This window comes from Apostichopus japonicus, chromosome 21 (genome assembly GCF_037975245.1).
Source record: "Apostichopus japonicus isolate 1M-3 chromosome 21, ASM3797524v1, whole genome shotgun sequence".
NCBI lineage: Eukaryota > Metazoa > Echinodermata > Holothuroidea > Aspidochirotida > Stichopodidae > Apostichopus > Apostichopus japonicus.
Window position 1 is genome coordinate 18,431,538 of NC_092581.1, and position 27,470 is coordinate 18,459,007.

Sequence of the window (27,470 nt, forward strand, 5' to 3'; positions counted from 1 at the left end):
GATAAATCCACCCCGGACATGATGTTGATGTTTGACACTTTTCCCTTTTCCATTTTGACATCGAGGTTTATGAACGGACACTATACGTTTAAAGGGAGGGTGAAATCTTCAGGGCCTCTCAGTGTTGTTGTGGTTCTATATTTTTGAAGGATGCTATTCAAACACTCAAATTTAGAATGCCTCATTCTGAAAGATATTAAAATCCAATGCCAAAGAAACTTGGGAAGGTCACTAGGAGACATCTTATATATGACTAAGTTCAAAAAGATGTTTCCTTGTGAAATACAGCCAATCAAACTATTCAATGATCTTAGATGCTGTCATGTGTGAGTCATGAATGAAGAAATGTCAACAATCAATGCTTATGCAGAAGTTGCTTCTACGAGCAGGTCAACGTGGAACTTATTCAGGGCTGTTTCTAAAAATTTGAGGTTATTTCCTGTTGAAATTCAAAAAATCTGGGTACGCTTTTAATCCAGGGATGGTACATGATGGTATACCTTACACCTTAACGTAAGCATAATTCTATTAACTACTTTCGTTTTCATTCTCACCGAGACACTGGTAAATTGTTCCTTTTCCAACACTAGACCAAATTCATAGTGTAAATAAACATCAACAACTCTGACCATAGTCATAACTTCCCTCGTGATTAATTTGGTTCCACGATAAATACCCAATAGATTGTGTTTAGGAAGTTCTCTTTTGTAAGGCAAAATATAACAGAGGTAGAGCCTTAGTCTGTGTAGGGTCAGGTGCAATTGTTGGTACTAGCTCAACAAAATCATTTCTTCCCATAAAATGGCTATACCAGAAAGATATAAACTTCCCCATATACAGCACTTACATACTTTTTTGTCTCAAATACTTAAAATGGATATAACTCTTGTTAATTTGTTAATCATAAATTTTGGTTTTGATCTGATTTCACTAAATAATGCATTATTCTACATTATACAACACCTAATTATATTCCGGCCATTTGATTGGTGAATTGCTCGTCGATTGCATGCAAAATCCGCTCTATTGCACTCTATGAAATAGAACCATGTGTTATACTTTTTTTGATAGCACTTTTTTTCAATGGTTAGAGAGCAGAGAAACCTGTCTGTTCAAAACAATCTGTTGCATGAGTGCATTGTACATCCAATTATATCCAAATTTGAAGGTGTTGTATAAAACAAATAATGAATGGTTTCCATTCGTGCAATAGTGCAAATATTTCATTCGTTGAAAGATGTAATTTGTTCCATCTTTCAACGAATGAAATATTTGCACTCATAACCATTTATTATTTGTATACTGTATGATGCTGACAAATGTAGACTATAAATCGAAAAATTGAAGTCGCGGATATCAAGTACTGTAGCTTGCGACACGATTTCTTCTAAAACTTTCCACCAATCAGATACACTTGGGTTTCTACAGGAACTTGCGCGCCTGCGCTGTGTTTATTCAAATATTTGTGAAGCGCGTTGCGTACATGGACCGCTGTTTACATTGTATATATATGCTACCTTGCCTACATTGTACGAAAGTTTCTTTAGTTTTCATTTTTCCGATGAGTATTTGAAGTACAAATCTTCCTACATTGCGATTAAAGTTATGTCATGTCCATGGAAACAACTCTCAGAGCGACGGATGCCACCCTTGCCAGGAAATTCATCCCATCATATTTTTAGTCGACGATCTGGATCACCAGACAGTAAGGAAGGCGTAGGATAATCTCCCCGTAGCCTAACTCCCGTAGCCTAACCTCAATGATAGCCCGCCTGCCGTAGTCCTAACTCCCGTAGCCTAACTCACGTAGCCTAAATGCCGTAGCATTACACCCGGGCCTTAGACTATAGCTTTGTGTAACGTTAGTTGTGGAACGGTTTTTATAGTTGGTTGTTAACGTTTGAATCACTACAATATCTCCAATATGGTAATTAATTGCTTGGAAGTAAACAGTGTTTTGGAGGAAAGCAATAATGTAGTGTTTGCACGGGTTATCCGGGTACCCGCCCGACGCAATACTACCCGGTTCCTAATTTATTACCCGAATCCTACACAAAGTGTGATTTAAAAAAAAAAAAAATTTGCAAACCTACGGTTAGGCAGATTTCCCATTGACTTAGTGTGGTGTTAGGCTACCATGTGGTTGAAGATAACAGCAATAACGAAAGTATTCCATGGATATCTTATAACTACGTCACAATTTCAGCTAATAAACAAATGGCTATGCTAGATTACCCCATTGACCTAGTGTGGTGTTAGGCAACCATGTGGTCGAACGTAACAGCAATAATGAATGTGTTCCATGGATATCTTTGCGTCACAATTTCAGCGAATAAACAGATGGTTAGGCTTAGCTAGATTTCTCATGCATTGACTTAGTGTGGTGTTAGGCTACCATGTGGAAGAAATAATTATTTATTCATTCGTTTATTTCATAGAAGGAAAGGCTGACAAGGAATTTTACGACATGTTTATGGATTATAGACGGGATAACTAAAAAATAATAATCGCAAGTGGATTTTTACTAATCGTGTATTCCAAATGCGATCAAATTGCGCGAATCGCGTAATCTCGCGGCTAATGCGAACCTTGGGCCTGCATAATAGATAGTTGTGGTAACAACTGAGCTAAAGGGATATTTTATGGTCTGATCCAATAGACGTGGAGAGCAAGCATAAGCAACGGCGGCAGTGCGATGTTAACAACATTACTACTAATTAGTAGCATGGAGGTAAAACAGAGTAATGTTAATTATATTAAGTAATTAACAAGTTTATGACAGAAAAAAAGCAAATAGAAATTATTGAGGAAGGTTTTATACCTTACCTTACACATACGTTTTTGAACATGAAAACATTGTCAGTAGAGAATATGATTCATTTATAATAGCATCCAATATGTAATTTCTTGAAAATCGTGATACACGAGGGTAAACAATTTTTTCCGGGTACCCGGATACCCGACGGGTAACAGCTCTCGGGTACCCGGTTCCCGATTTTTGGACCCGTGTAAACACTACAATAATGATACTGTAGGCATAGAGATTTCTGCAAAGAAAGGATAGCCTAGGCACAATACATTTTACCACAGTTACGATTGTGGTGTAAATGATGACTTCTTCCAACTAAGCTTGTTAATTGATTGGCTGATAACATTGAGAAGTTCCTCATGCAGTGTAAATGGTCAAGGTATTGATCATTTCAGCCTTTGGTTTAGGATTGTTTGTTTTTTACTTTTTCATACCCAGGCTCTATTTTGTGTGGCTTTTCTTAAAAAAAAAGAGAAAAAAAATTAAAGAATTCTAATCTGATTTAAAAATCTTTACAGTCTATTTAAATCCCAATGATGTCAAGACATACTTGTCAGCGAAACCATGGATACTGAAAGAGTTTGTTTTGAAGCATTATCATCTGGAAGAAATTCAAGAATGGTTTGCCCATTCTGAACATAACCACCCTGACCATAGCAAGACTAAAAAATGTCAGCCTAACTTTGAGAAAGGTTTGTCAGCTAGCTTTCACTTTCATCCATCAGTGCTCAGTAAATTTCTGATATTATCAACCGGCATGTATGCAGAGATAACTTATCCAAATATCGCATAGCAATTAAAATGCTATGAAAAATGGTCAAATTGCTATTCAAGTCTAAAGATGTATAGCAGTTTTTTTTTCTTTGCACAGGAACCATTTTATTTTATAAGGGAAAAAACTTCAGAGGTTTCAAAATTGCTACACAAAAGTTGAAAAATAAATTACTATCTGGAGGGTGGATGGAATGGGTGCATTGCTTTTAACATTGCCTTACAGTTAACATTCCATTTGTTCAGTGATATGAATCATTAATTAGCTATTCAACTGTTAGATGATTATCTAACAACAAATAGGTTTATCCAATAAACGTTCTTCCAAAGAATAACGCCATTTAACTGTCTTTTTTTTAAGTTGCACAATGATCGTATGATAACGAACCATTTCATGATTCCAAACATTAGTAACAATGCCCTAAAAGTAAGTAAAATTGTGAAAATTGGTAAGGTAGTATAGGCTAAATGTGAGAATGGTCAGAAGTACAAAATCTACTAAATGTCATATACCTCAACCATGAAAAACAGGATACAGATTTTTGAATGTCATATCCTTCGTTGGATATATATAGAATGTTGAATGTCTAATCATTTGGGGAAAATGAAAAGGTTTCCTGAGTCCATTGTTTTTGCCTGTGTATGTTTCACATGGGACATATGTGTACAATCAGACACTGTATCCAATGTTTGACTTCAATGCCATGTACTATAGTGTGTCAATCTAACCTCAAAAGAATTTAAAGGGGACGTACTGTATACCCTTGAACCACCATATTTTTACCTTACATGACAGAGGACTTTATGGTGATCAACTCCTCCAACCAGATAAGAAGAAATCTTATTCTGTTGAGGACATTTTAAGGGTTTTTTAGTATGTTAATTTGGCATGAGAGGAGTTGTTTCTGTACACATGAGCTAAATCTTGCATTCACAAGCAATAGTAAACAGTGATTCATATTTTATCCATGAAGTATTATAGCAGAAAATTTCTTGTCCATTATTTTTCGTTTTTTTCCCGTTTATTTCTGCCATCAAATCTTTCAGAAGTATGTTTTGTCATACATAGTTATAGCAATGAGGCAGCAGGACCAGAATTAAGAATTAACTTTTCGAGTCTGATCCCTTACCAAGTAAAACATGAAAATTAGATTTTATATAGAGAAAGAAAAAAAAACAAACAAGAGCTTATTTCAGTCTTCTTGGTGTGGTTCCTATCATCTGTGCCAAACTTGCATATATCTTCCTTCTAAGGGCTTTAAGTCGGCACTTGGACAGATTATGGATCATATTTGGCCTCCTTCAAGTTGATGTAACGTTTTGACATACTGATTATGATTTGCATAGTTTAGTGTGTGAAATTGCTTTTTCAGATGATGGTCAGCATAGTGGTGGATATGGGGATACCGTTCAGAGTGAGAATCTCTTGACTACGATTGTAAAGGGTCTCGAGGAGCACCATGGCATCCCAGATGTACTCATGCCGACCATGGAGTGCCTCGCCAGGAGTAAGTTAGCCATAAAACAGTACAGTAGTAGTATGTACAGGAGTTTAATTTACTTAAAACTCACTCAGGCGTTAGGAATTTCACTGTTAATCTACATTATTTAATAATAAAAAATAAATTATCCTTATAGATACATATATATTTTTATATTAATATTTAAGCTGCGTCCATTTTATTTTTTATTTTTCGTATTCATATTTTAAGGGGTTTTGTCATTTTGTTACTTAAATTTATTTAAAACTCACTTTTTTCTTTTTAGGAATTTCACTGTAAATCTATATTATTTTTAAAATTATTCCTTCGTTTATATATATATATATATTTTTATATTATTATTTAAGCTGTGTCAATTTTATTCTTCATATTCATAGTTTAAGGGTTTTGTCATTTTGTTGTCATTGTAAAGTGCTCTTGAACATGCTTAAGCATGAAAAGAGCGCTATATAAATTTGGTAAATAATAATAATATTGAACAGAATGACATAAAGTATTTAATCAAGGTTATGTCAAGTCTGCATGCAGTTCTGTTCTACAGTTCCTAGAAATGATTCATCTCAAGTCATGCATGCTATGTTTAAGACTCTGTTCTTGCATTAAGTTACTATCTATATCATTTATTCACTGGCTCTTGTATAATACAGTTCAATAAAATACATGCTAAGTTATTCTCTAATATTTTACAATATGAACGGGCCATATTTTATATATACTGTGTTTATATACGCACAGGTTTATTACATGGTGTAAGACCTAGTCATAAAGTGAGACTTTATGTCTTTGAATAATTATAATAATCTTCTTTGAAAGACTGATGATCCTTTAAGTCCTTAGAAGAATTGAATGGAGAAGGAACTTAACTTTGTTTTCCTTGCTCTTTCAAATGGGATCAAAAGATAAAGAAGGGGAGAAAAACAGAAGTCAAAAGTTCAATCAAATTTCCGTTTGTTATTTTAATTGTTTTTATCATCTCTGCGGTAAAATAAGAAAGAAAGGAAGGATATAGTTACACATGACATTTTCAGAAAGAACGTAATACGGATGAAAAGGAAACCAAGGTGTGTGAAATAATTTATAAAGCAACAAACAAGTAAAAATAACTACAGATTGATTTTACAATCTGGAACAAAGGGAAGTGATTGAATTTGTTGACATTTTAGCACAAAATTTTTAGAAAAATACTGCTGGTGTTTTAAATTCCGATTTCTTAGTAAATTGGTTGAGTGTTTCGTGGTGTGTGATTGGTTGGAATGAATCGTTTGTCACTTTGCTTTCAGGTTGAACATAGTGCAACCTAGGATATAAATATATGAGATGAATACAAAACTTTTAGACATTGTAGCTAGAATTGATCACTTCTTATTTCTAGGAAAAAGTTTCCCATTTAATCGCTGTTACATATTTTTTTTTTTAACAGCTGTACAAACAGATGAGTACTTCCTGTTCATGGTTGGAGTAGAGAATCATGTGAGTTCTGAACAAAATAAATATTCTTCTACAAGTCACTTCATAATAAATTCACTGCACTCTCACAGCCATTTTTCTCCCCACCCTCTTATAAGTCATTATTGGTACATTCTCTTCTTTTTTTTAACCCTCAGGATTTACAGCTCTGTGTAGAGGCCAATGGAAGGTATGGTTGGTATATTATTTACTACAAATGTTGGGTTCCCATAGCTCTAGATAAAATGCAATGGAGGCTGCTCATTGGGTATTAGAAAGGAGGGGTGAATGGCCCAGAAGGTTTTTACTGAATCATGCCAAAATGTGGCCTATTTTTTTTGTTAAAAGCACAAAAATTGATACATTTTCAGCATCTGTCGGGTCGTTTCAATTTTTGGAGACTCAGAGATTCAACCATGGCAGCTTTCAACCCTGGACACCTAAAGAGGTCTGACATATGACAATATTAAAGTCAGTGGCGTAGGAAGGTACTTTTGAGTGGGGGGCTGAAGACTGAATGCCGGCCTGAGGGAGGGGTCTCAGGGGAGGGGGTGTCCCCCTCCCCTTTGGATGCATTTCCAGGTGGCCTTAGATGCAATTTGGTGCAATATAGCACAATTCAACCCACCCACTCCATTTTGTATATAATTTTGCATTTTCACCTGGCCTTAGATGCAATTTTGTGCTCCAAATGAGATTTTTTTCTCATTTGGAAATGAAAAAGGGGTTTTCTGACTTGCGAAGCGGGGGGCGGAATGATACTTCCGCCCCTCCATATTTTTCACTGGCGCCCCCCAGCCCCCCCCCCCCCGGTTCCTACGTCCTTGATTAAAGTGTAAATTATTTGAATTAGTCTTAATAGGCTACCTCACTGGTAATGGCTGTTTAATCAGTTATCCCATTTTAGTCATTCTCACAAAGTTCCTTCTTTCTTTCTTTCTTACAGGTGGAAACTCTCTGCGTTTGGACCTTGTAAACCCAAGACTACCATAGCTGCCTTCGCTGCCACAAGTAAGAAAGGCATCCTAACCTCAGATATACTTGGGGTAAGAATTCCAGATTGTATCTGACCATAGCATCACATACATCCTACTGCCAGATTGGGGCCCCCATGGGAGAGGGGAGTAGCAGACTTGGGGCCATGGGGGAGGGGAGGGGGGTTAGGGCAGGAGAGGGAGGGGATTTGGGTAGCTGAAGAGGGTAAACATTGCACTGGATCTGTAATATATAAAATATAAATTAATTTTACATTTTGAATGTTGTGAGTTAAGTTGAATTTTTTTTTTGAAAGGTCCTTGAATATTGTTGATTTTTTTTTTGAAAGGTCCTTGAATATTGTTGATTTTTTTTTTTGAAAGGTCCTTGAATATTGTTGATTTTTTTTGGAAAGGTCCTTGAAGATTACAACTTGAGGCAATACCATGTATGAGTGCTAGATGTGACATCATCATCTGCTTTAGACGCAGCAAGTAATTATAGCAATAAGAGAGATAAACTGAACAAACTGCTTTTCTACTGCAAGTTTTCCCTGTGTAGATAAATATAACAGTTTGGGCAGTTATCTTCTTCTAAGGTGAACGGGATAATAGAAATTTAATCTTTGGGAGACGTTTCTGATGCTTTTAATGATAGTCCCTGTATCAGATTAACCATTTCGTTTTGATATGAGCACTAGTTAAAGTGAGATATTTTTCTCTCAAGGATGAGAGGTTTCCTCTCGGAGTAGGAACTAACGACAGTAAAGCCAAATCTGTGATGTGTGTTCCTGTCTTACAACCAAACGGAGAAGTACGAGGTCAGTCCCGAACATCGGATTTTCAATATCACATGACTGTTCATTCTGTCAAACATGTTAAACATCAGCTATGGTGAGAACTCTTTTTCTATTTTTTTGCTGTGTTTTTGCAGCTTTGATCATTTCAACAATATTCCCAAATTTTATTTACAACACTGTGATGAGAAATTAAAGGGAAAATTCTGTCAAATGATGTAAATTGGTAAATTTGGTTAACGGAAGTTCTCAATTCTGAGAAAAAGTGAAATACCCATGGAAAGCCCTGAAGCCTAATTGGACAATATATTAAAGGGGATCAGGTCCCAGCAATCATGATAAAGATTCTAGTGAAGACGCATGCTGTACTAAGGATCAGACCCCTTAAGTGTGATAAAGATTGTGGACGCGTGCTGTACTCAGGGTCAGACCCTGCAAGCATGAAAAGCTTCTAGTCTGCACTTGCGCTGTACTCAGGACCAGACCCTGCAAGTGTGATAAAGATTCCAGTGTGGACGCATGCTGTACTCAGGATCAGACCCCGTAAGTGTGATAAAGATTCTAGTGTGGACGCGTACTGCACTCGGGATCAGACCCCACAATCATGACCAAGATTCTAGTGTGAACGTGTGTTGTACTCGGGATCAGACCCTGCAATCGTGATAAAGATTCTAGTGTGGACGCATGCTGTACTTGGGATCAGACCCCGTAAGTGTGATAAAGATTCTAGTGTGGACGCGTACTGCACTCGGGATCAGACCCCACAATCGTGATCAAGATTCTAGTGTGAACGTGTGTTGTACTCGGGATCAGACCCCGCAATCATGATAAAGATTCTAGTGTGGACGCGTGCTGTACTCAGGACCAGACCCAGTAATCGTGATAAAGATTCTAGTGTGGACGCGTACTGTACTCGGGATCAGACCCGCAAGTGTGATAAAGATTCTAGTATGGACACATGCTGTACTCAGGATCAGACCCCACAAGTGTGATAAAGATTGTGGATGCATGCTGTACTCAGGATCAGACCCCTCAATCGTGATCTCCCTGTCGGGAAGGATCCTGACCTGTTTAAATTTTGATGGGATATGGATCAGTTTCTTCTCATTTTTTTGAATTCGGTAGATCTATAAAGTGATTCGTTCTTCTTCTTTTTATTTTTCAGCTGTTTTGGAACTGATCAGGCATTACACCAGTGAACCATTTACATTAAAAGACTATCAGGTAAATTCTAACTTAACTTCCTTCTTTTCCGTAGCGTCCTCTTAAGTTCCACCCTCGGCTGTGATATCGGTTAGAAATTTGTGAGTAAGTGTTGAACCGTCTATATGTGTGAACTGTCAATGTGACTAAATAACACTTTAATATACATGTGAACATGAATGGCCTTGATTCATAAAAATTCTCTGGATACTTGAGGAATTGGCACTCCCTACTCTAAATAGGGGAATTCTTTCAGAATGAAGTGGAAAATAATTTTCTTTCGTCTATGTAGGTGTGGGAATTATCAAGTTGATGTGCAATTCTCTCACAAAGCAATTGTACCGTCATTGAAAATGTGTAGTAACAATTGGTTTGTTTGAATTGTTGTTTAACAGAAGACTCCCACCCACACTCCCCATTAGACAGGGCCATTCACTGTTCAACTGAAAAAAGTGCATTGAACTGCACTGAGCAGACAGAACAAACACTTGTTGGGGCTGGTTTTCTCAAAGGGTGAAGAGACCTTTTACTGATCCATAAAAATGAGTTTATGGAGCTCCCCTTCAGCCCATCCATTAAAACACTCATTTGGAATTTGTCTGGGCTGTAGTTTTTCGTATGGTTAATTCATTGTAGTGTCCAAGGCTGTTAATGTTCAGTGAGGGAGATTATGTAGTAAAGATATTATAACAAGCTATGAGGTCTTCAAATTCATTGCTTCATCTACATAATATTCAAAACAAGTACGTTTCACAGAAGAACATTGAAGAAAGGAGGATGTTAAATATGGCCGCTGCATGACTAATCCACGATTTAACTCATGAAAGCTATCGATATTACAAGTACATTATTCTACCACATACTGTACGTCCTCTTTAAAGTACTTGGAATGTGAGGGGAAGGTTGACAAATCTAGCCGCAAGTGACAGCCCCTTAGAGAGATGCTCATGATGTGTGTACATATAGCCATATGGTTGAGTGCACACAGCCAAAACATGTATGCAAAACCTGATGCTATTGTGCAAAATTGTTCAAACACACCCAAGCTGCTATTATCCGAGGACAATAGCAAAGTTAGGTGCTACTAGGAATGGTGGTTTGCTTCTTCCAGGGGACAATAGACTCTAAGTGGCCAATGAGAATTTACTCTTTGACTTATTTGAAGCTTATTAATTACGACAAACTATTATGTATACAATACAATGGCAAACCACTTCGTTATCCAGATATTTTGATTTATCCAGATAACCTCTGGTAAACAAAATATAACCAGATAACCTCCAAACCAGATAAATCAGGGTTTCACTAGTTTTGTTTCTCTTTTGGCAGCTTGTCTCCAGATGCCTGCTGTGGATTGGAATAGCAATCGATAAGACACAAGTAAGACTATAAACTATAAGGAATCATTCATGACATTTGCTGTTACATTCTGGCTCAAGGGAATCACAATCTTAGCAGATTTAATGTTCAAGTGTGCCACTGGATCATGTTCTGGTGTTTGAGTTTGGCTGCTATTAATCAAAATTGTATTTTTTTTGGTGGGGGGGGGGGCCAAGGAGGCGTAAATAGGAACCAAGTCTAGTATGTGACACTCGGTTTACTGTTTTTCAGTGATTTAGAGTTATAATATGGAGGCAAAGGCAAAGGTTTAGATTCTTATTGGTTGGGGTGAAGGGAATAGGGGGGGTGCAGGGTGAGGCTGGAATAGGCACTACGGTCATACTTGGCAGTGCTATAATGAAAAAGCTTTTTACTACTGACTTGGGAAAGTGAAAAAATCAAAGTCACCCAGTCTTTTTCTTATTTTATTTAATTATTTGTTTATTTATTTATTTATTATTCATTCATTCATTCATTCATTCATTCATTTATTTTTTTATTTATTTATTTTATTCATAAGGGGAAAGAATGTGATGCATTTGAAATGATATTCCAGTTCTGGAAAAAGTATATTTATATTTTCATTTGTTTTGTTTGTAGGCTTGCATGGGTCTCACTAAACAAAGAGAGTTTAATAATTTTCTTCTGGAAGTTTCAAGGTAGTATAATTATACGGTGACAATGGTAAATTAGTCTTTTTACATTTTAGTCACCGTGATTATAAAGTCTTTCTCTGATCAATGTTGTTGTTGTCTGAAACAGTCTGATTCATCTCAGTACCTTAGTCCCCTTATTGTCTAACGATATAATTTAGTCCATACCTCCCTGATGATGTGATTTTATTTACAGTGGCAAAACTTTAGAGCTACAAATGGCAACCCTTAAATTGCTTATCTACATTTTCAGGAGTTATGTATGTCAGAATTAACACTTATAACCCAATAAAGCTCTATGACTGATATGTAGCTATGATTTACTACTAGTACACTGGATATTTTTGTATAGAAACATTGTAATATAAAGGTGTTAAAAATATGGATAAAACTCATTCATATACAGAGCTGCCCTTTTTTCATGCAATGAGGAAGATTAGCAAATTTGCTATAAAATTTCAACCTTTGCTGATTAAATATTTACTTACAATCCACCCCCCCCCTGTTCCTGCCCTCCAACCCCCCTATATTTTGACCTCACTTTCTTAAATTGTTATTGCTTTTATTTTCTTTCTTAATTTTCACTCCTTAGAAGCTTCATATTTATAAATTGGCTTTGTATTTATAAAATTGTTTGAAATTTATACTGGAATAAACTGAAATTGAATTGAATTGTTAACAGCAAGTTTAAATGTGTCAGTGAAACAATGGAAACATGTTTTCCCTCCCTCTTCTTCTCGCAGGGTGATTTTTGATGATATCGTTGCTATTGACACCCTGACAGAACACATCATGGTAAGAGTCAACAAAATTGTTATCAAGACAAGGAAGGAGTTGATAGTAACCTCCTGATCAGTGCTTGAAGAAAAGACTTGAAATTGTCACTGTATTAATGTATGCAGTGGCGGACTGACCACACGGGCATTTGGGCAATGCCCGGTGGCCCGATGGGCTGAGGAGCCTGGTAAAATTACAGCCCTTTTTACAGTAGTTCATAGAATACAGATGGCCTGTGTAGAAAAATATTTTTAAATGCTTGAAAAATTAAGTATAATCCAGTCTAAAACATATATTTTTGTCTATATTTGTTTGCGTTTTTAACTTTTCTCAGTATAATCAAGTGTTGCTTCTGGAAAATTATAATTGGGTCTATTTTAAAGGATCATGTAATCTACAAAATTGAGAAATATAGCACCATTTTGCATCTAGGCATTCCTTAACTTCAAAAAAATCTCAATGGGGAGGGGGACACCCCTCCCCTTAAACCCATCCCCAGGACGGCGATCACTTTGTAAGTTACAATGAATAATGGGCCGTGAAAAATGAGGTGAAAAATGCCCAGGTTGGTTTTAAGACCCAGTCCGCCCCTGAATGTATCCATATGGTTTTATGAATACAACAATCAATTTGTAGAGTAAATTTTTTGTGCTTGGCCTAACCTTGCTTCCAAACTTTCTTCCAAATTTATGGCTTTACATTTAGTAACAGATGCTAAAAATGAATACTTTATTCATGCCATACAAATTAAGTAAAAATGATGGAATCAATAGCATCATTTTGCATTCAAGCCCTCTGTAAACCCAAACGAAAATTTATCATAGGGGAGGGGATATCCCTCCCCTTAAACACCTCCCAAAGGATGACATCAGGCAATATATATGCCTAGTATTCATCCAAACAACCCCCCCCCCCCCCCTTCCACCAAAGAAAATAGAAGAAAAATGGAACTTAGGCTCTGGGCTTGGTTGCTGGTGCAAGATGGCGACATTCATAGGCTCTACTTGTTTCATATGGTGACAATACTGGCTGCTAGGTAATGCCAGTACATACAAGTCTTGTCTAATAGTCTCTGAAGTAACTAAACAGAACAGAATGGTGGTGATGAGGTTTGAACTATTCAACCCAACTTGCTATCTGTGGGTGCTTAATATGCTGACTTCTTCACAATATTGCTGCAATTCAACATGATTCTCTGCATACAGGCCAAAGAATACATAACTATAATAACAAAACTTATTTCCTTAGTTTTATTTCCTTATTATTTCCTTCTTTTCCTTATAAAACTTATTTCCACGGTCACGTACACTTTATCGTGTTTGTTTCGCCAGGATCAATTTTGAAGCTATTAAGTATCCTTTAATTCACCCCTTTTTTAGCAATGCTGTTTTTTTTTTTAAAACAAGATATTACTTTGCAAGAAAATAAGACATCGTCTGGCTAGTAGAGAAACAATTTCTTTCTGATATTAACATTCTGATAATTATTTTTGCTTTTTTCTTTGAACAGACATTTGCCAAGGATCTCGTTCAGGCCGATCGCTGTACGCTCTTTCTCCTGGATGGTCAAACTGAAGAACTTTACGCAGATCTCTTCGACGAAGGCTTGACCAAAGACGGAAGACCGATCTACTCCAAAAAGAAACAAATTAGGTAACATTAAAGGCATTGAAGACTCGCCCCAAACAGCGTGCCGCCATCTTTAAAAAGTTAACTTTCTGTTGCTTGATTTTTAAGTGATGTACTTCTCTTGTCGCTACAAAATGCAGACAGTAATGAAACGTGATACCTTGTTGTCTTTAGCTGGACCTGAGATGTCCATCTCTGTATCGTTTGTACCCTGTGCTGTGGGTATTGACCGCAGCTGTATGTACTGACTGTACACTAGTGTCTAATTACCGACGGTAGCAAGCTGTGTGTTTATTTTCTGGGATCGATGGTGGTGTCTAACACTTCTATAACACCTCATTCAAAACTAGGTCAGATTATACTGGCTTTAGACGTGTCTTCACACCCTTTAAGGGACAAATTATGGAGTTAGACCAGGTTCATCGCATGAAAGTCATTGCTATAAACATTATTAGATGCCACACAGGACGAGTTTGTCACACATGATGGCAATATCCCTTCATCATCTAAAGTGTTAATCACCTTCCCTTTGGTTAGCTCGCAGTCATTATAATTTGAGAATATGAATGAATTAAATATATCTGTGCTATATATGATGATTTACCAGTGCTGTGGCCGATTGGATAAAGGTGGTGGCATTTGGAGCAATGAGGCTTAGCAATCAAAAGGTTCTGGGTTCGATACCTGGCTGGGGCATTGTAAGGGGGGTTTTTCATCCAAGAGCAATCTATGGTTTTCCCATCCCATTTCTCAATTGAAAAGATTCCAAATTTGACTTAAAATGTTGAATTGGAAGCCACCTGACATGTAACTTGCAATCCATAAGCCCTTGCGGGCTTCTCCCACATTTGTGGTTGCTTTAGCGTCGTAAAATAACGGCTGATTATTATGAATACTATGATCAATGGTTTCCCTGCACATCCTTGCCCGATCCTCCCCTCCCCCCACCCTCCTCCTCCTAAAAATGTACTTATCTGGTAAATAACACACTTTTTCTGATTTTTCTACAGATTTCCAATAGAGAAAGGTATTGCTGGGCATGTTGCTAGAACTGGTGAGGTTGTTAACATCCCCAATGCTTACAACGATCCAAGGTTCAACAGGTTTGTCAATGATGTTAAAGTATTTATTATTGTGTAAAGTACTTGCATGCAGTAAGTTCGCTGTTGGTTAGACTAGATTCTCATTTACAGTACTGGTACTTGAGTACTCTGACGGCTAATAATGTTTTACAACATTTTTCAACCTTTGTTTTGCTACCAACAATTGATCCCTCGTTTACAACACTGTACTATTTTCAATGCTTTGACGATTTTGGGTTCATTGTACACACAGTGTCTCTGTTTCCTTATTTATATTAAAATGTACTATTCAGCAGGAAGCATTCAACGCATTAAAAATATTTTCATACCAAAATTTATAATAAAACATCAATCAAAAGTATCCCAGCTAGCTCTCTATCATCATTCCAAGTTTTGATAGAAAGAAGTCATCAAGCCATTAATAATATGGGCATTAAAATTCGCCTCATTCCATTTTAATCTGTTACTTCGGACACATGTGGTTAATTCGGCTTCACAGTTGATTAGATGACTATGGTAGCCCAGAAGGGGCAAGACTGAATAAGATTGAAATGGATTCCAAAACTTTGATCTGTTTCATGCTGTGACTTTTAACTAAAACTGCTATTCCACACAAACACCCCTCCCCCTTTCCACATCCATTACAAGATAAAAACAAGGGTAGGTTATGAAGCTCTCTCGCATTGTGTATTGCTTTCAATGTAGCTCTCAAATCTAGCAACGCCATCTGTCATGCTAAGAGATGATAACAACCATTTTGAATTCGTAGTCTAATACTTATAGAATGATGCAACCTGAAAGCTATAAAAGGAATGCGCTTGTCATATCTTCAGAATTTCAATTCAAATAGTAAACAATGGACCTTGTAGGCCACTGTAGTTAACAGTATTTTTTGGCCTCTTCTATTTATATTAATAATATGGGCATTAAACTTCACCTCATTCCATTTTAATCTGTTACTTCAGACACCTTTGGTTAATTCGGCTTCACAGTTGATTAGATGACTATGGTAGCCCAGAAGGGGCATGACTGAATAAGATTGATATGGATTTCAAAACTTTGATCTGTTTCATGCTGTGGCAATTAACTAAAAGTGCTATTCCACACAAACACCCCTCCCCCTTTCCACATCCATTACAAGATAAAAACAAGGGTAGGTTATGAAGCTCTCTCGCATTGTGTATTGCTTTCAATGTAGCTCTCAAATCTAGCAACGCCATCTGTCATGCTAAGAGATGATAACAACCATTTTGAATTCGTAGTCTAATACTTATAGAATGATGCAACCTGAAAGCTATAAAAGGAATGCGCTTGTCATATCTTCAGAATTTCAATTCAAATAGTAAACAATGGACCTTGTAGGCCACTGTAGTTAACAGTATTTTTTGGCCTCTTCTATTTATTGTTGTTAAATCTGCCAGTTGGGTATGGACACCAAAAGCTACCATCTATGTGATTCCCAGAGATTGTAGCATGTATGCAAATTATTTATGTTTCCTTTTTCGTTTTATTTACAAATTGTTTTACGTTATTTTCCTTCACAGGGTGGTCTCTCATTTCTGTTAAATAGTCAATCAATTAATAACTTATCTCGTTATCATTCTGGCAGGGAGGTGGATGTCGCTACTGGGTATACGACACGTAACATCCTCTGTATGCCTATCGTCAGCCGTGGCAAGGTCATAGGAGTGGTGCAGATGATCAATAAGAATGGACCTCCTCACATCTTTGACCAAAATGACGAATCTAATTTCCGTATGTTTGCGATATACTGCGCACTCGCACTCCACTATTCCAAGGTATGCGTATGCAGTATAATCTGTACTCCTGTCGGTCTGTCCGATTGGATTTACAAGAATTACAATAAGTTGAAACAATTCAACATTTCCAGTTACATTGCAAGGATAAACTATTCTTTGTTTTAAAAACGTGATGTATAAATGTCAAGATTGAGTCCTTAATTATGATAATAATATTATAATCATAATAATATTGAGGATTTGTAAAGCACAGACATATATACCGATAAGGTGCTCAAGGCACATCACAATATTACCCCGGTCAACAATAACCTGTCAAACAGAGACAATCCCTCCATTACAATCATAAATTTGGGCACATTTTAAAATATTTGTTACCCTCCTGCCATGCACAATAGACCAATTATGAATTTAGATCCACATTGGTTTCAAGACTAACAGATTTAGAATTATATATACCGTGAATGGTCCTTTTTACACAAAACAGATAATGATGATGTAGGCTTCTCAATACATAAATTTTGTGATGCTATTTCTCTTGTTTTGAAATCTAATAACTGATAAAAAATTGAATCTGGATTGAACAGGCAGTTAGGACTTGGACTGGGAATATGCCTACCCAGTATGGAATAAAGCTGAAATTCAGGGACCCAACACAGGTTTGAGATTGGTGGGCCAGGATTCATGCCAATTTTCACTGGTACTTTTAAAGTGGCCTTTTGTAGGGGTATCACCTCCACATGAATATCACTGCTGGGACAATATTGGTCCTTCCCCTCCCCTCCACCACCTTAAGGGGGGGGGGCTAAAATAGCATCTTGTGACAATAGTCGGATTCTCCATTATTTCTAGTTCCTACCATAGGATTGCATGGAATGTATGTATTTATTACAAGTTATCAAAAGAGAAAAAGAATATATCATCATAGGTTATTAATGTACTGTAATTAAGCATGGCAGTTCCCAGCTTGTACTTCACTGATAATAACCTGTGCATAAACCAAAACTTTTTCGTCCATCTTATAACAGATATACAGTTCTATTCAGCAGTCTGAACGGATCCTAGCAGTGACCCAGGAACAGTTACACTACCATTCCACATCTACCTTGGCAGAGGCAAACAGGGTGGTAGCCAGATGGTGTAAACAAAACTTTGTTATTCCTGCTAACTTTGACCGGTAAGGAATTCAACCTTTTTATTTTTATTTTATTTATTTTTATTTATTGCTTTAGATGTGTCTTAATTGTAATTTAGTTAGGGACCCAATAGCATTTAATTTGTTTTACCAGTTCTGATATAATTTTCCAAAGATTAAACATCTTAGCTGATTTTGTGTTCTGTATTTTGATGAAGCAGGCTTTTAAACCCAGCCCCTCCCCCCCCCCCCCAGCACTGTTTTAACTCCTTGAGTTTGCCAAATACCTCACATCCTGTACAAGTCACCTGAATTCTATGTTACAGTTATAGCTACAATTGGCATTCTTGTTTTAAGTCCTTTGGATTATGCATAACAATAATACAGAATACCAATGATCTGGAACGCCATCAATTTCTGATAAAGGAGTTCCGACATTCCTGGAAAGTTAGTGTGCTCGCTTTCTTGGAATAGGCATTATAAAATTATCATGTTGTTTTATGTACACCTTGACTTTATCCCATAGTTGCTTGCTCTTTTTCTGTTCTAATATATATCTCAGTTGCCCCCCCCCCCCCCCTTGTCTTTTTTAGCCCACCCGCTTCTCTGACTTTTCTTGGGCAAACATTTGCATTGAAAAAAAAAAAAAAAAATTGGGTGGGGTCCATAGACTGCATCTAAGTCAATTGAAAGAGCATGATTGTACATGTACTTATATAATAGAAACCCCTGATGCACCTTCTATTTCATTTCAAACAATGTGTTTTGATAACAACCGTAAAATTCAAATAATATTAATCCAGAATTTAACTAAATCCTTGGTTGTCAGAAGTAAATGTCAGGCATTTCACCTAATTCTCATGATAAATAACAACCAGCACCTTCAGTTTAGTGAGCCTGAAACTACTCTCAACTGGAAGTCCATAGCTGTGAAAAGGAACTAACCATTCTCTACTTAAAGTCTATAGATGTGGAAAGAAACTAACTAGACTTAACTGGAAGTCCATAGCTGTGAAAAGATCTAACTACTCTCAACTGAAATTGCTGGAATCAACAGAAAAAAAATTCTAGCAGTTTCTAGCAACTAGATTGATGTTAAAGGTGCATGTCGTTTTTTCACCTTTTTCTTTTTTCCTTTCAGACACGAGTTTGATTGCAAGCAGTTTGAGCGTTTTTTACCAGAGCTGTTTATACAGATGGTTCATGACCTGTTTGGCCCCGATACGTGAGTGTTTACGCTTATATAGAAGTCTAACATAGTCAGACTAGCACAAGTAGAGGAGAAAAGTATTGTCAAATGTAAAAAATCACTAGTTCACCAAATGTGTCCACTTTATTGGATAGTAGATATTAAAACAACCTTCTGGTCACAATGTAATTTTGTACCTTTTGTTGCACCAGATGTTCTCTTCTCAGCACCATCCGCCATAACCTGTTCTACCCACACACCCCCCCCTTCACCATCCAAGTTTGGTCCAAAATGCTGGCAGGCAGTTAGTTTGTAAATTGGTGCTATAAGTGTACCCGTCTTTTGGCGGTTAGATATCTTGTCCAAAAATAATAATAAAAATTGTGATAAATTTCTGCCGACTCAGAAGTCACTATCGATCCATTTTAATCACTATCTGTGAATTGATGACAGGTGATTATTAATTCACATTTTATTTTATTTTTTCATTTTTTCCAATAACTAGGTTTGACTTAACAGTATTGGCCCGATTCTTTCTGACAATTCGCAAGAACTACCGGCCGATTCCATTCCATAACATCTACCACGCATTCCAAGTCGCACATTGCATGTATTATATCATAAGTCATACGCCGGGATTACTGACTAATGTAGAGGTACGTAATAAACAGCTTACGCTGTAATTGGTTAAAAAATTGACATCTTTTATGCAACGACTTGTAGCATCTCCTTAATGAAGAGGCATGTAGTATTGTAGTATTGGCAACAATCTTTGGTTCAAAATTTAACGTCTGTTACACAATGGATACATCTCCACACATGGCCTGCGGGCAATGTTCTGCATTTAGCAGCGTATTTAAAAACCACATAGAAAAATAGGCATAAGGGGTGGGGGCTGCAGCCCCCCCCCCACCACCAACAAGATATTTGCATGAAAGTTCGGCGATACACTGATATTGTTTCGGACACTGTAAAATCCCCAAACTGCAATAATCTTGTTTGGTGAGTGTCAGTAGTAAAATAATTCAGCGTCATGTAATGACACTAACGTTCGAAGCTTGTCCAACTAATCTGACATTGATGTTGTGGAGTTTTGACACAGTTTGCACTCCATGCTTTCCTTCTCTGTCCAAGACGTTTTTATGACATACATATCACTGTTGGCATTCCTTATAACGAATTTCAAATGTTGTGGGGGGGGGGGAGGGTTTCTCCCTAGTACACCCTTCCATGTTGGTTACTTTTTTCGGGCAAATCTTTACAGCCCCCTCAAATCATGTTGGGCTCCTATGCCTATACACGCTACCTGTGGAAAATTACAATATCAGAGCAGTAGTTTTCCAACCATAAATATACTTAGTAAATTTCACTGAATGGCCAAAGGGAGAAACATCAAATAGGTAAACAAGTACTCTGGAAAGTTTACATGTAGGACCTACCTGTGACAGGATATCTACACAACTAATTGAAAGTGCACGTGTAATTTTCTCATGTAAATTAGTATTTGCAGTTGAAGGTACAGCATTTCACTGTGGTCTGCAAGATCAAGTTCATGGCTCCACCTCTTTAATACCATGCCCCTCTTGAGAGATATAGATATTGAATCACTCATTCTGTTAGCATGATAAATGCATGTAGTCCAGCAAACTTCCACGGTGGTCGCCGAATAGGTTTTTGTTTTCTTTGTCTTTTGCTATTTTCCTTTCAGAAGAGCTGAATTTTGTGGCTCTAATTTTGCCACTCTTTAACATCACTCTGTATTGCCTCGTCACTGAAGTATAAGCAGTACATAATCGCATAACATCAGTGGCGGAGCCAGGGGTATTGGTCAGGGGGCGAGAATGGCCTGTAGGGGCGCTTTCGACACTATCTAAGCGGAGCGCCACCACAGGTTGGCGCGGAATGTACAGAAATTTTTTGAGTAACTTTACTCCCTACATCGCTGGAAATGACCCTTTCCTGGCCTTGCTAATTTGCAGATAAACGAAGAATAAATAGGTGTCAATCGCCATTTGTGACAACTCGGAAGTTTATATGGGTGTTGAAAGTACATGCGCTTCATCACAATCCCTGTGGTATCTTTGTGTGTGCTCATGTTTTCGAAAAAATAGATCGAAAACCCCGTACAGTTATTGGAAATAGTTTCGTACAATGGAATTAAGAGCTGATAAATTAAAGACCGCCGTACGTTAGAGCATTTTGTCAGAAAATTACAACAACAAAATGTGACAAATGTCAATAGGTAGATGGGAGCACAATAAAAAGTCAATAATCGCGAATAAGTAAAAAGTGGTAAAAAGCTGAAAAGGGCGCCAGCAGTCCATTTGAGTCCGTCAGGGGGGGCATCCGCCCCCCCCCCCTGACTGTATGGACGCTCCACCACTGCATAACATAATGTTGTCAAGTTTGTTATTTTTCCATCCCTCAAGATGCAAGCCGCATTTTTTGCCAGCATATGTCACGACGTCGACCATCAGGCCAGAACCAATGCCTTCTTACGCAAACACACCAGCAGGCTCGGCTCCCTCTACCCGACAGGTTCATTAATGGAACAGCATCACTTTAACTACGCCATGAACATCATTCAGTCCGAGGGACACAACATCTTTGCGCATCTACCACTGAATATATACAAACAGGTGAGCAACGTACCCCTCGGTCAGCCATCAAACTGGCAAGAAACGGGGTCAAGCAAACTTCCGGTTTATACAAGCTTTCCTCAGGGAATTAGAAATTTAATGATTAAGTTTGTGTTTCACCATCACTGCATGTACTACAATAACATACATGTCTGCTTACAGTACAGTGCCAGAAATAACCACATGTCCAATGTGGAAATACCAAATTCAACACCATTGAAAATTTGTCTGACTCCTAAACCCCTCTGCCCCCTCCTACTGTACCTCCCCGACACCTGTCTTAAAGGCATTGAAGACTCGCCCCAACCCACGTGCCGCGCTCTGCACAAGTTAAATCACTGTTGCTTGCAAGTGAAGTTTTCTTCTTGTCGCTACAAAATGCAGACAGTAATGAAACATGATACCTTGTTATCTTTAGCTGGACCTGAGATGTCCATCGCTGTATCGTTTGTACACTGTGCTCTGGGTATTGACCGCAGCTGTATGCACTGACTGTACACTAGTGTCTAATTACCAACAATAGCAAGCTATGTGTGTGTATTTTCTGGGATCGATGGTGGTGTCTAACACTTCTGTGACACCTCATTCGAAACCATGTCAGATTACCCGCATGAGGCGTTTCTTTGTGCCCGAGTCTTCACACCCTTTAAACCTGTGTTGGGGTGCCTGTTATATATTCAATAACATAAGCTATTATGGCCATCGGTGAAACAATGAAGTATAAGTCATTTTCTTGACTTGTACAAGAGCATACTATCAAATGTGCAATAGAGTAGAAACTTGTACACCAACCCAGAGAAAGAATTAATGGACGGTAGGTATCTAAGATCAAATAAACTTGCTTCCATGGTACATACATATATTACTTAAGTTTAAGGAGGCAATGTATACAAGTTTACAAACTAGCCTGTTACATTTGGTTTGGTTTTCAAGGTCGTCAGTGTTTTCAAGCATGTGATACTGAGTACAGATTTGGCCCTCTCCTTTGGCAATTGTGCAGAAATACAAGACATGGTCAGTGCTGGGACATTTGACATTGAGAATCACCTTCACAGGTATGTGTAATAACTGATACTTTATCAATGAGGCTTGATTGTTTTAAAAAATGTTTCAAGATATCTAATTATTCCATTTGAACAATAGAAGGTTGCAAAAGGAGGGCGGGGGAAAATTCCAAATTCTCCCCCGACTGATATGATAGGAACTGTCAGCAGTTTCCAAAATGTTATGGATGAGGGGTCTGGCTGTGGAATTGCTAACCGCTTCTTTTATCTGGGGGAGTCTGGGGTTCCTCTCCCATTGTGACACATTTCAAAGTTTAGAGGTCAAGTTGGACTTGAATTAGGGTTCCCCACTACCACCCTCCTGTTCTGCGCAGCACTGCCTGGATTTTTAAAGACCTAACCATTGTAATGGTCCCGCATGTTCATCATTCCACTCAAAGCGGTCTAAAGACTTGTTCTATGAAAGGCTGTGAATTTCAATTTTCAATTTGTGCTGTATAGTTTCACACAATAGGTACTGATTGTTTGCCAAGACAATCTACACTCTTTGATAGTGACTCAGCCTTGCTGCAGAGGGCTTTGAAGCTGCAGCCTTTCTGTTCTAATGTTGCCTAATTTATACAACTCAGAGCTATTGGACATTACAAAGAGGGCTTAGGGTTGGAACTGTTATTGTACGGTCATCTCCAGATGTGTTTCAAAGTTTTTCTATACATTATGAATAGGAAGCCATGTGTGGGAAAGGGGGGGGGAGGGTGTTGGACAGTTTTGCTGCAACAAAATTTTGTGTTTGTAAATATGCATAAAGCACAACATAAGGGGACAAATTGAATTTGAGACTACAGTATACATTTCTCAAATTACACTTTTTTCACTTTCTTTTTCTGGTTTTCCATTTGTACAGATCCAAACTTCTTTCATTAATTATGACTGTGTGTGATCTGTGCGCTGTTTCAAAGCTCTGGCCAACTCAGAGGAGTAGTGTGGAAGCCATATATTCTGAGTTTTATGAAGAGGTGAGTAGCTCGACCACCTAATCTGTGTTTGTCTGTTTGTTTCTTTCTGCCATTCAATCACAATGTTATACTATTTGTTAATATATAGCAGTGAGGCAGCAGGACCAGAAGTAAGATAACTTTTCGAGTCTTGCCTCTCTTACGAAGTAAAACAAGAAAAAAAATGTTATATATATTGTACAGAAAACACATCGAAAATACAACCACATAGGGGTTTAACAGAACTGGGCAAGGGAACATTAATACAATGCTCATAATGAGGCAGAACTATACGAAAACTTTTTGTCAAGTAGATAATGTTTAAGATGTCTTATATAAGATGAAATTGATTTGCTATTCCTAATGTTTTCATTTTTCAAGAGAGCAACACCCAGAAAATCAGCATATGCAACCTTTTTGCTGATGATAGAAACATGCTTTTTTCCAGTTTAGTTTTGAATCCTTATACAACCCTACAATTTAAGCATAACGGAATGTATTAATACACACTAAAATGCTTTGTTGAAGTACGAACACGGGTGACCAGTATTTAGCATTCTAGCATATTTAGGGTCAATACTATACTGTCCTTTACTCAGATCTGATACAGTTTCTCATTCCTTTTGAAGGGAGATTTGGAGAAGAAACTGGGAGGTCAACCTCTCCCTCTTTTTGACAGAGACAATAAAGAAAATCAAGCGAAAGAACAAGTAAGAAAAACAGTTACTTATTTATTCATTTATTCATCTTAAAATCATTCTCGGATATCAAGAGACAGCAGAATTTAGTAGAGCTCTATCATCATCTGAAGGAAACTTAGCTTGCTTTGGTTCGTTAGTAATTTGAAAATAATTAGGACATCAACATTTCCGATACTGAATCAGTGATTGAAGAGATGAGAGATAACTATAGTATGTTTTTTGCAGAATAGTTTTAAGTCTTTCCTTTTTTTTGTACTGTGTTTCTGAATTTTGTCACCCATGAAATACTGCGGTTTGTGAACATAAAAACTGCTATACTTGTTGGAATTTGTGTAGTATTTTGGTACTCAATGACACATACACTACTCCCTGGTTACAGGCTAATGGTCTGAAGTATCGGTACTTTTTCTCCGCACAGCTGTATATGTCATTAAGTGGTAATAAATGGTTTATTACTTTGTGGATGATAACATGCATAAATAAAATTATATTTCAACCTAAATGCCAAACTTGTAAAACTTCACACAACCACATTCTGATGTACTGTATATATCAGTGCACACAACTAGCACTTACCCTGTACACTGTATCAAAGATGGTTGGATCTTTTTGACTACAGGTACTCAGGGATGTGCCCACGCTGGGCGGCACTGGGCGTCCCTGCCCAGCACTAAAAATTACCGCCCAGCACTGTCTTAAAAATCGTGAATCCCACCCAGCACTATTTTCATCTAAAATCCTGACATTCCTAACAATATATTCAACATAAATTGGGCCTAGCCTATGCCAAAATCATACAGACTAATAATGCATCAGTTACGCATGCAAAAAACATTACTTACTGCTCTCAATCGGTCCCTTTTAGAATCTCTTTGAAACAAACTAATAACTTTTCCCAGGTACGTAATATATTTCACTGAAAAAAATTAAAAAATGTAAATTTTTAGCAAAACTAGTAATTGTGTATGTACTTAAAAAGCTACACAAGTGCCAGCATTTTGCATCTGAGCGCCATCAAAAATCGAAACACCCCCTTCCCTTAGACCCCTCCCCCAGGACGGTGATCAGTATACCCGGCACTCAGGAAATCCTGGGCACATCCCTGGGTACTAAGTATTTTGTAGGATCCTGGTCCTATCGCTTTTGCACATTTCAACTGTTCCAATATAGCAGAGTGTCTGCTGCCTTTATGATATCGAAAAAGTATTGGATAAATTTCAAAGATTTGACTGCACTTTAATGTCATAATAAAACAAATAAAAACATGGCTGCCGGGTATACCCGCCAACCAATGTTGTTGCTGTGTGTGTGATTAAGCCACTAGAAGGCTCTAGGCCTAATGTTATAATGAACAAGTTAGGCTGCTGAGATTATTGTAGCCTATATTTGGCATTTAGGATAACATTCATGGTTTTCTTTCTTTTTGAGAAGCAAGCATGTTTAAGCATAGCAATGTGAATGACAGTTTCAAAGGAGGTGAGTGATTTGCATCAAGTTTTAAGAATATATGCAAAGGTACACTGGCATTATCAATAAAGCATGTTAGGAGAAATTGGGTCTATAGCTGTTTATTGTTATGGTATAGGCTTAGGCTAATTTGTGCATAAGGCTACTGAAAGCCAAGTACTACCCATCTCTCTCTCTCATTGATAAATACATCTGCTAGTGGCATCTATGGATCATGCAGGAACATTGACCAACCATCAAGTATCGCCTCTTTTAGTTAAAAAATTGACAATGTTTTGAAAAGTAAATCTCTCGTATGTTCTTTGCAGGTGTTTTTCATCTCCAAGATTGCAATGCCAAACTTTGATATCCTCTCTAAAATCATCCCTTGTGTCGAGCCAATGTTGGAGGCCACCAAGTGAGTATCTTCAACTGTTTTTTTGTCCATTCCTTTTCTTGCAATACTTTGGCCATTTTCCAGATAACAGCCTGTGTCATGAGTACTGTTTATTGATAGCAGTTTATTCTGTTACAGTCAGTTCTCCATAGCTTTTGTCCTGCTATGTTTACTGTTGGGCATTCTACCCAACATTGACACTATTCCTGTGTGTGTCATCTACCTCTCATTAATGATGTCCCATTAATCGTTTCTTTCTTCTCTCATTTACGTGAACGTTCTAATATTATGATTCCTTACTTGTGGAACTTACTTCCAGAACATGTTAAAATGTGCAAGACTGTGAATGGTTTCAAATCGGTTCTCAAGAGGTATCTTTTTACTAAACCTTATATGTTGTAACTATTGTTGAGCGCCACAAGAATTATTTCATAGTTTGTTTGGCGCTATATTAAAATTATGTATTATTATTTATTGGTAATAATTTGTCATGTAACCTTTTCTCTCTTCATTCTTTTTTCCCAATTCTAGGCTATCCTTGTTATCACTTACAAATCACAGTCATTATCACAGAACAGTCACCAATTATTTACTTTGCATCAAAAATAAATTCCCAGATGGTGTCTTCTTTACTAATCTTTCTACAATACTTCAAAAATAATTACCACTCAAATTTTCTCTCTCATCGTTTTTGTCACTTTTCAGGGATAACTTGGCCCAGTGGGAGAGAGAGGGTGCTGGTCAGAGTACATCTATGTGGGCTGTTGCTAATTCAAGGATAGATAGCCCTTCGGATGAGACACAAGAGTAACACAGCAAACTGAAGTCAATTTAAAACTCTTGTATTCACAACTAAAGATCATTTGCTTTGCCAAATTCCAGTCCACAATATTATCCTTTCTTTGTCCTGAAAGGAGAGGGTATTTATTTATTTATCTTGAATTATCTATTTCCAAAAAATTGTTTCACTTTTACTCCATGCATTCCAGAATTTGTAGAAACTATTTTAATAGGTTTATTTATAAGAAAAGTGATATATTTTTTCCTACAAAAAAGACAAATAAAGGGAAAAGAAGCATATCATGAGTTTAAGAAATCTCTTTGACGTACTTTATTTTGTAGGTATGATTTTAATTATCCTATAAAATGTTGATCCACATACATAACACATCTTGCTACAAT

The 27,470-nt window shown here is 37.3% G+C and overlaps 1 protein-coding gene across 2 annotated transcripts; it reads left to right on the forward strand.

Moving 5' to 3' along the window:
• Positions 1-1,481: 1,481 nt before the first annotated feature.
• LOC139963273 (cAMP and cAMP-inhibited cGMP 3',5'-cyclic phosphodiesterase 10A-like) lies at positions 1,482-27,366 on the forward strand. Of its 2 annotated transcripts, XM_071963927.1 has the most exons (23): positions 1,483-1,705; positions 3,328-3,501; positions 4,954-5,088; positions 6,503-6,552; positions 6,687-6,718; positions 7,475-7,574; positions 8,230-8,323; positions 9,465-9,523; positions 10,832-10,882; positions 11,483-11,541; positions 12,279-12,330; positions 13,822-13,964; positions 14,951-15,043; positions 16,632-16,821; positions 17,811-17,959; positions 19,059-19,142; positions 19,612-19,762; positions 21,536-21,745; positions 22,679-22,800; positions 23,654-23,765; positions 24,374-24,454; positions 26,221-26,309; positions 26,994-27,366. In XM_071963927.1, the coding sequence occupies exons 1-23, from the start codon at positions 1,606-1,608 to the stop codon at positions 27,097-27,099; spliced, it is 2,436 nt and encodes an 811-aa protein (XP_071820028.1). In that variant the 5' UTR covers positions 1,483-1,605; the 3' UTR covers positions 27,100-27,366. The 2 variants fall into 2 exon arrangements, with proteins under 2 accessions (XP_071820029.1, XP_071820028.1); XM_071963928.1 differs by lacking the exon at positions 3,328-3,501 and having other exon boundaries at positions 1,482-1,705.
• The last annotated feature ends 104 nt before the right edge of the window (positions 27,367-27,470 follow it).

Excerpts from the sequence above, each read along its gene's own strand:
- LOC139963273 (XM_071963927.1), top strand. The coding sequence starts at position 1,606 with ATGTCATGTCCATGGAAACAACTCTCAGAGCGACGGATGCCACCCTTG. Across the intron at positions 9,524-10,831 it reads TTACATTAAAAGACTATCAG|CTTGTCTCCAGATGCCTGCT; the intron begins GTAAATTCTAAC and ends CTCTTTTGGCAG. Across the intron at positions 16,822-17,810 it reads TCGCACTCCACTATTCCAAG|ATATACAGTTCTATTCAGCA; the intron begins GTATGCGTATGC and ends ATCTTATAACAG.